Below are 9,921 nucleotides of genomic sequence, written 5' to 3' on the forward strand. Positions count from 1 at the left end.
ACAACGCCGGCATCCCTGTCAAATCCAATAAAGGTCTAATGCATTTTAATGGGGCAAAATATTCATCGTGCATGTGGGACAAGGCACATTATCCTCCAATTATTTTGGACACGCCGTACAATACCCTATAGTGTGGCTGGCAGCTAGCTCGAAAGGACACCACGACACCCTCATAAATACATCCTGCTGAGCCCCTCAAATGAGATCAGGCACCGTGGCAGACTCAGCCTCGCGGACAGATGCTCGATATTGCCAAACCCTGTCCACGCACATTCCGAATAAAATTGCGAATAAGGCATTGCCAATCGCCTGCACAGATGCACGCATGCACTGAAGCCTCCCTCCCTTGCATACAATCTGACACGCAACAGTGCCAATAAACGCACCGGGAGAATGAATGTGCTTGGTGTGCTGAAGGCTTACGACACAGCGTTCCAGGTGCTAAGCGCACCCTACACCAAAATCGTAACCCGGGAGAAGGTTTCTCCACAACATGCCAAAAGACGCTCGTACGCAAGTTGCAAAATCTCACCATGCTCGCACACACACTATCCTCACTGCTCTACCAAATACTGCGATATAATCCTAGCAGTACACACAACATAGTTTAATCACAAAACGCTAGCTCTGTCCAAGCTCAATACAAACAGCAAAATGATACAGCTGGTTCGGTGGGTCGCCCTCTCCAAAGCGCTCCCTCATTGCCGGGCATTCACGTCAACCCATACAACCAAGACAATCAACAGGTTTCAGGCGGAAAAATATAAACCACGCATGTGGGTTAAGGTGTGCAGTACATCGCCATTCACTAGTAATTCTAGGCCAGCTCTACGAAATTCCTGGCACGTTGTAGCTAGCGTGAACGCGCATTGTGACAATCTGCTAACTTACCCATACTTAGAAGGCAGGAGGGCTCGAATGCTCTAGGTAAACCAGCCCAGGACGCGTGTCTGTTCCGTTCCGCCCTCTGATGAGCTAACCAATGGCTAGAATTTGCAGTCAGGGTTCGGCATCCTCCTGTGCACGTTCCTTCTGCATGTATACAATTTGTGTTGACCACCCCGTTGGTCGGGGCTCTCGCTTTCCTGCTCGCCGAGGAGAAACTACCTTCATGAATAACTGGATTGGCACAGATTCTATCATGCGCTTGACCTAAAGCACCGCGCAGTTGCTGCCGCCCCCTACGACATATCGCGCTGCAAACATACTGCCTTTGCAATTGATTGACGTCGTCAGCTTCTTTTGTGATGTGGTAATGCGTATCTGCGCAACAGTTGCACAATTCATTACGTTCTGCGATTGCTTTGCAGGCGTCATGCATAATTACACCATTCGCGTCGTCCGTGCAGGTAATGGCCGCTTGCGCTTCGCGGGTCCTGTTCTTCCCACTGAGAGTACTTTTGCACATTTGAAGAACCCGAGGCAAAGCATGCATATAATACATCCCAATATATAATCTTCGGGATATCACAAATGCTCAGAGCTTCTGCACCAAGCATCCACATGGCACATACCACGTGCGCTGTAACTCGAATTTTGTTTGGGTACCATCTCGCGCGCTATAGGGGCACGACGGGAGCAGAGAACAACCAAATTGACCAAAGGTCTACAGGTGTACAACAAAAAACCACCAATTTCTTGAATAGTGGACACACCTTAACGGATTGCTTGCTTCATGATAAAGCACGTGTTGAACCCTCCCCACCGACGCCTACACGGCTACATGCGCCAAGCTACGGTAGCAATAACACCCTACATCCACCAGAGGCAAAAGTACGGCACTGTACTCGCCACCGACCAATACAATTCATTGACGGTCTACGATGCTGTGCCAGCAATTCCCCCTTAACGCGTCTTTCGCCCGTTGCAAGTCCGTCAGTTAAGCCTCTGGAGTGATTCGCGAACACAACAGGGGGGGATTCCCTTGCTGCTGACAAGCCTCAAAACATAGCACACTTCAGTTCCCGAGTTCCCCTTGAACATCCCGGTCGCCTACTAACCATCAGGCATTCACTTAAACTTCCAGAGTCGGGAATTTTTTAGTCTGCGCCCTTGCACAGCATGAGCTTGCCGAGACGTACTCCGCACGACGTTCCATATAAACGTGATTTCCTAAAGGTCTTCCTGTCTCCTCCTGAGCCACCCGAATGTTCGCCTGCAAGCTTCCGCTCATTCACTCCAAAGGTGCTCCAATGTTTGCTCTCTTTAAGGGCCACGAAGCAAAGATGGACCAAAAAAAGCACAGCAACAGTGGCTGCCAGGAGAGCGATTGTTACGAGCGGCGATCTCCTGCGTATCTCTCTCCGTCCCAGCGGCAAGGCCATATGATCCATAATTGGTGCTTCATTGTGCGAGAAAATGACATCGGAAGTGGCACCATGAACGGCCGGTGGGTGACCGCTGGCAGCCGACTCCGCTAAAAATGGCGCAGAGGCTGTGAAAAGTGGGGTGAGTCCAAGCATTTTGCAAGTCAAGGGGTCTTGATATCTATTCAGGTAAATTACACAGGAAAGCGAACATAAAGCATCGATGCAAGACGGGAAAGTGTGTTGCGGTTAAATCAGGGTACCTCATTCCAGTTTGTGTCCCGCCGTCCATACATGAAATCCTCCATATTCTGTCATTTTTCGCAAAGAAATTTGCCTTTTATTACAATAAATAAAGGCACTACACGCGAATGGGCAGTTTTAACTCTGGTACCGTCTATACGCGGTACCTTCGCTCCAGGCTCCTGAAGCAGGGGCCACTGGAAGATGATCGGCCGCTGGGCTGTATACGTGTGTGCAGGGTCAGTTGGCAAACATATCCGTCTGAAACCATTAAGAAATGCAAAGTAGGCGTGATAGTATTGGTCTCATGCTTTCCATTTCGTTGCTTTTGTCACGCGTACACCATAGCCCGTGGCATAGTTGTAGCGAAAGTCATGATACCGGCTGCAGTGGAGTTGTTACATATAAGAAGGCTTCTGTAGACTTAACTGACCTCGCTTCCCAGTCTTAAGGCTACCTGGGTGTAGCAGCCCAAGTGCCTTGAGCTGCTGATGATGATGCGCCCAGCCATGTGATGCAACGCAGCTTGCCACAACTGATGGAGCAAGCTAACCCCTCCTGAGGAGAACATACAAGCTCTCTTTGGTGTCTGCACTAACGTTGTGGAGAACTACTGAAGATTTTTGCTTGTGCGCCCCTTCCCTACTGTGGGGTCGAGTGCGACATCTCATAGCATAGTTTTGACCATTTGGACCATGAACGCTTACTCCGTCTTAGTAGGCAGCCTTGCCGAATTCGCCCTTAGTAGACAACCTTCGAGAAAATAGGAAGCCCGCACTAAAGCAGAAGCCTAAGGCAGTTGTCTACGACATGACCGTATGCAGCAATGAATACCTAGTTGTTGCTGCATCTGTGACTGCCTTCCAACATTACTCGTGGCAACCCATGAGACGCCGCCTCCTCTACCGCAGCTAAAGGAAGGTGTGTCTCTGATCTAAGGTTGTCTGGATTCTACGGAGGGAGATCAGCAGCTTTTACAAAAGTTGTATTTGAAGTATTTTTGGTCTATTGCAGCTTTCAGTAATCCTCCGATGGTTGAGGAGTCATGTTATAGATGATACTGGACAGGCTTCCATTTACTTGCATAATATATAGCATGGTTTTCCATTCGTGTACAATGGTATAGAGAGAGATCCTCGACCTTATCCACTGACCGCCGTGTGCCACAGGGAGGCCCTGGACAGTAGAAGTTCGAGTTCACCACAGCAGGCCTCCAGTCTCCAGAAGCAGTAGGGACAGCAGCCTAAGCGCCTGGGGGTGAGGAGGATGAAGCCGCCTGGCACTTCGTAGCACCGAAGCGCAGATGTTGCAGTGAACCTTGAAGCTGTTAGTACTGCAAGGGGACCCCTAAGAACCTTTCCCACACAGCCAAACCTTCTTTACCAACCGGAACTAACATTGTGGGAGTGGTTTATTCACTTGATCCTTATTGCCTTGTCTTCCATTGCCGCGGGATTCCCCATTCTTACCCAGTGACATTTCCGATATGCTGCTAAGTCAAATAGTTGAGATAATAGTTTCTTTACAGCAACTGTATCTTTCCCATACCCCAGGCAACCTGAGGGATATGACCCGGACCCCAGGCGCTCGTGACGTGGAAGTCGCCTGCCATAGGTTGCAACATACCTTTCTGGGACTAACGGTATACCACTGCTCGTACGAAAGGAAAAACAAGACTTCATTGTTGCACTCACTAACACTGTAGAGAATTGTTGAAGATCTCTGCTTTCTTGGGTCAGTTGACTCCCAACTTCAGGCAAGAGTGCGTGGGGCAGCTTCAGGCGGACTTGCCAACATTGGACAGACTACGCTAGACCTCCTCCTCCGGTTCACAGCTCAAGCTCTCATGAGCCCGTGTCGCCCCTGAAGTTGGTTGTAAGGTTTTGGGGTTCCTTCCTCTTGCTGCTCAGCCGAGGAGGCCTTCGGCTGTTCCTGCTGCTCCTCTTACGTCATCACTACTCCACACCTCATGGAAAGCCTAGTGGACGAGTTGTTTGTCAAGGATGCTGAAGCTGTGGTGTTGTGGCAGCTGCTCATCTGCTCAGAAGAACACTACCACATCTGCAAGACATCTGGAAAACCGGCGCCCTCTGGTTATTGATACTGCTGTTAGGGGAGCCTGGCATAATAGAAAAGCCTACGGATCGCCGTTTTCTTTGAGTATGCCTGCCGATGTCGCAGGATTTCTAGACATGGGGTACTGGTGTATGAAGGGTGGAAATAACGTCGTTATACACAGAGGAGGGAAACTAGATCACAGAAAAACGAATACTTGGCAGCTCCGAGCACAGCGAATGCGGAATATGCAACTGGTCAATCGTGAAACAAGGACGGTTACCGAGTAGTAAAACAAGCCCCAGCATTAGGCTGCGCGGTTCACACCCGCCGCAAAGTCAAGGGTTGCCTTTAGACATTGACGAGGAATTGAATTGCTGAGACAGTCCTCAGAGTCCTTTTCAATTGGCGTTTGCCTGCCCATACAACGTATTACTCTCGCTTTCTTCGGCCTCTACGAATTGTTACACGAGTGTTTAGCATCTCAGCCTCCTTCCGTTGTGACGTTCCACCACGACGTCGCTGCTGACGTATTTCTGATAGAGCTCGGGTTCATTTCAGTGATTCGTTGAACCGCTTAAGAGAACTAACTTGTACGATATAACGACATCTCCGAGTTGAGGAAAAGCAGATGATGCAGCAGAACTCATTGACCCACGATAACGGGGAGCAGACCGTCTGTCAAATTGCCCAACGAACTTCGTCCTCTCGTCGTCGCCTTACGCACTGTGGAGGGGGTACCTATTCAACAAAACCCAATCGCCTCGGTCGAACGTAACTCTCTTCCGTGTTACGTCATACATCTCTGCTTAGGGACAACTGCGGCAACGTGTAATGAAACCGGTTTCCTTTCAAAATTGCGTTCACCCTACTCCTTACTTACTCATGTGGCTGCAATTGCAGAACAAAGGCCTGATATGTAGAACGTCAGGAAAATACCCCACTAACTGTGTTGATCATACCCTTCCTACACGCCTACACGGCGTAGTCGTACTGCGTGATCCGACAAAACCAACGAAAAACCCATCATCACAATTTCAAGGCTTTGCCTGGTGTGCGAGGGATTGACGAGTTGGAAAATAATCTGTTTGTATGTATTTTTTTCTAAGTACATTCCACACTATGCACGCCTGTGTAGCGGGAAGCCCTGCTGTTATGGTGAGATCCATTGTTCATGCCTGCAACTTGTGCACCATGCCTTACTAGATAGATCAGTAGAGGGGGCCTGGATTTTACCCGAGGAGTAGTGTAGGCGACTATGTGCAAAAACTCAAGATAAGGGTTCCTTAAATACAACTTACCTCTATCTCCACTTTCCAGAAGTCCTGGGCACAGTGTTTAAAGCGCCTGGAGCTGCGGGAAAGGAGGCGGCCAGCCAGGATTTGCAAGTATCTTGCTGCTCCTCAAGACGCAAGAGGGCCCCCCACACGAGCACAAGCAGGCCTCCTTGGGTTTCTGCACAGACACTGTGTGAGAGCTTGTGCTTGCGTCCCATTTGCCTAGGCCTGGGTAAGGGTTCGTGTGCCCACTTCAGACAGACAAGCCAACGGGCTCTGCTACACAAGCTGCAAACCATCCCAAGGCACAAGAACAAAAAAAGCCTTGTTGGCTGTGTGCATAAACACTGAAGAGAATTGTTGGAAGTTTCTCTTTGCGTACCGTCTTCCATATGGAGCTGAGTTAGGTGTCGTGTGCCACTTTCAGTGCCACCTGCCACGCAGGTTATGCTACAACTCAGGGGTTGCAACATCCTTTGGCCATACATACCAGTAGAGGGACATATTTTCTCTTTTTTAAGTGAAATAAGTTCCCCGAGCCCCTTGTGTGGATGGGAACACTGGAAAGGCTCAATGCAGATGCACGGTCGAGAGCGGGCCCTGCCGCCTAGGCTCCAGTGGTCGACACACCTGAAGCGTGCTACACACACTCCACTCAAGGAGATGTATGGCTTTGACGCTTTAACTGAAGGGAATATTTCTAGGACGTTTTAATAACTCATTAATTTGCTACACTCAGCAGACGTGCTGCTCTGATGGCACGCTCTGGGCCACTCTTGGGGTGCAAATGTCTCTCATGGAGCGATCGCGCTGCTTGTCTCCCAAGAGGGTTTGCATTATTTAAGAAGTAATAGAGTGTATGAGCTTTTATACCCAAGCAATGGCCTTGTTAACTTTCCTTTGCCTATCTTTGGCCACTGTTGCGTCCCCTGCAAATGCGGGGGATTCCACTGTACTTCCCTTGCAAGAGAGTCCAACCAGGTCTTCTCCTCTTCTTCCAAAACCCGCACGCTTGATCCTAAGTGATCTCGATGGCACTCTCATAGGCAAAGATGGCGTTCTTCCACCAGATAATGTGGAGGCTTTCCGCTTGGCACACTCCCTAGGCATTCAAGTGGCGCTGTCCACTGGCCGCCCCCGCACGAACGTCATGGAGCTTCTGGGAGAAAATAATCTGAAAAAGATGGATTTTTCGGGCTTCCCAGGAATTTACCTGAATGGAGCGTATGTATTGGGGCCTGAAGGAGAGGTCCTGCGGGATAGTCCCCTAGCGCACGACACTCTGAAGCACATCCTCCATATTATCACGGAAGCGGGGTTGTTAGACAAGGCTGTAGGGGTAACGGAAGGGCCGCTGGTTTTCTTCAAAGAGAAATCGGAATCTTTAGACGTCTATTCACGCGTGCACAAAGTGCACGTAGAAGGGGAGCCTAGCGCGGTGGCGGGCGTTCGCCACCGACTCGAGGCGGAGTTGGGGGATTCAATTGGCTTTGCGCAGAGTCACCCGAGGGCCTTCGAAGTGTTGCAGCCCGGGATTGACAAAGGGGAGGCACTGCGGCTGCTGTCAGAGGTCTTGGGGATTTCGCCGGAAGAGGTCTTAGCTGTAGGTAACGCCCACAACGACTTGCCCATGTTCAAAGTAGCAGGCACGGCAGTGGCGGTTGGAGACGGATATGAAGACGCGAAGGCAGCAGCAGACTTCATCACGGTTCCAAGCACCCAAGGCGCGCTGATGCAGGTGTTGCTGTACGTAAAAGCCCATCTCTACCCCCACTCGCCGTCGCATGAGGGCACTGCCACAGTATTCAGCTCGTAAGCTGATGGCCAGTTAACATCAGTTTGGCGGCAGTTCATCGTCAGAAGGAAACGGTCCATTGCGAGGCGCTTCAATATGGCTCTACTGCTCCCATCCACCCCTCCATAGGTGCTGTTGTTGTTGCTGCCATCTTCGATGTTGTGGTTTTACTTCTGCAGCAGAGTGAAGGCAGCCCGACCAACAAGTGCGGTGGATGCCGACGACCACCTCATTATTCATTTATTCCGTTTCCCTTACGGAGGTGCGAAGAGTAGGTGGTTCTATTTCCGCAGTGGAGTGCAAGAAATACGAGGAACAAGTCATATTGGTATCGACGATCACCTCGTTGTTTGATACTTTTCCTTATGGAGGTGCCAAGAATAGGAGAATGACACCCCCTGATCTTCCCCGGCCGTCTCGCAGTTAGTTTCGTCTTGCTTTCCTACACTTCCTGTATAAAATTATTCAGCGTATGCTGATTCCAGTGGAGTTGCATCACAAGTTCTCAGAGGGGGTTGCACAAAGCAGTAGGAACGCACATTCAGCATCTGGTGCGGCAACGGGAAGCGGCAGCGGATAAGAGGAAGAACAGAAAAAGAGAGTTGTGCCGCGATTTTATTCGCAGTTAAGTCCTAGCTGGATGTATTTTGCCCAGCTTTTATATTGTTTTTCGGCACGCTGCAGCTATCAGTTGATCGTAATGAACTCGTGTATGGGTTTGATGGGAAGAGGCACATGCACTGCAGTTCGCTGATGAACTTGAGCGCATCAATAAATGTTATCCAAGAAAACGACGCCTACGTGCTCCAACCTTCGCTGTTGTTGAAGTCACTTGCTGTTGTGGATACATGGTTGCTGTTGCTCACGCAAGACAGTTTCTCGTTTTGCATTGAATCTGCTGCTGATGCAGTGGACATTGCTGCTGCAATTACTGCTTAGTTGGTTAGTAGTTGGGTATGTTGCAGCTTTCTGAGAGCATATGTCTGTTTGTCTGCCTTTGCTGGGGTATTACTGCTGCGTTGCTGATTAGGCTGTTGCATGAGAAAGGTGCCTACACAGCTTCTCGGTGGCTTGAGAAGCAGCAAAAGTGTGTGGATAGGACTCTTCAAGTTGTTAGGAAGAAGGTTGAGGGGTTAGCTGATCATATTGAGAAGCTGAGGTCTATGAATTAACTTTCGGGCCGGTGTAGACAGGCCATTGACAAATACTGTCGACGTTCGTGTAGGCGACTATAGCAATTATTTCCCCCTAGAACAACTGTTTCGAATGCGTGTGTACTATATATGTATATGTACACGTATATATGTAGGCAAGCTGGCAAGTTGTGCCAATGCTTAACTTTCAAATTGCTTTGCCGACCCGCGTAATCGAGAAATGTGGGTTCTGCGGCAGAGGGATGCATTCGAAAAAGTTCATCCCCTTTTTTATATTTCCTTGCTTAGAAGAGGTGAGCTAGAAGAGAAGAAAGAATGATGCCGTCGACTGAATAAGAACAGCTAACCCCTCAATCTTCATCCTAACAGCTTACAGAGCTGCTACTGCCGCTCAGGTTCGTTTCGACTCAACGATCAATTTGAAGAGCAGTGAATGCGGCAAACCAAGAAACTAAACCGACGGAAGCGTACAGTGACAACGACAATTTATTCAATTTTGTTCAATGACATTAACGGACACTAAAGATGACCTGTTGTTACACTGCACTGTTTTATGTATGCATCGAGCACGCTCTCCACTTGGCCTTGTGGCAGGGTCACGTTCGTTCGGTGACCTACAAAAACTAGAGCTTCAAAATTCATTTCAACTTGGTTTGGTATCATAGGTGTGTGGCTAGCAGAAAAGAATGTGAAGTCAAAGGAAGTTGTTGGTGAAACTCCCTGCACGTAACACTTCAGCACATCGGGCTGGTAATTTGTAGGTATTAAAGGGCACCAATCTAAAACTTGTCCGCACTGCCTAAATGGTACAGGATCCAGATTAATCTGCCTGCAGTATCTTGGAACATGTTAAGTCCTGCATGTGGAGGTTTCTTCACTGCTCATGCCCACGTAGGATGGGGCAAACCGCGGGTTTCCTGCATTATATGGGGATGGATAATTGAAATACTTACTCGGCGTGTTGCACGTGAGCGTATTAAACAAATGGTTTCCACTTTTGGGTCTGTCAATGCCGATTCAACAACCCCCTGAGAAGACACCGGTGCAGTTTGTGAAACGAGCACAAGACCCCACGGCGATTTTAAGCAGTA

The 9,921-nt window shown here is 49.3% G+C and overlaps 1 protein-coding gene across 1 annotated transcript; it reads left to right on the forward strand.

Annotated features, from left to right (window-relative positions):
* Positions 1-6,761: 6,761 nt before the first annotated feature.
* On the forward strand, positions 6,762-8,848 carry EMWEY_00042180 (hypothetical protein, conserved; the record flags this gene model as incomplete). The annotated part of the gene is made up of 2 exons (XM_013482746.1): positions 6,762-7,693; positions 8,707-8,848. The coding sequence occupies 2 exons, from the start codon at positions 6,762-6,764 to the stop codon at positions 8,846-8,848; spliced, it is 1,074 nt and encodes a 357-aa protein (XP_013338200.1).
* Between the last annotated feature and the right edge of the window lie 1,073 nt (positions 8,849-9,921).

The sequence above is a fragment of the Eimeria maxima genome, genomic scaffold (genome assembly GCF_000499605.1).
Source record: "Eimeria maxima Weybridge genomic scaffold, Emw_scaff740, whole genome shotgun sequence".
NCBI lineage: Eukaryota > Apicomplexa > Conoidasida > Eucoccidiorida > Eimeriidae > Eimeria > Eimeria maxima.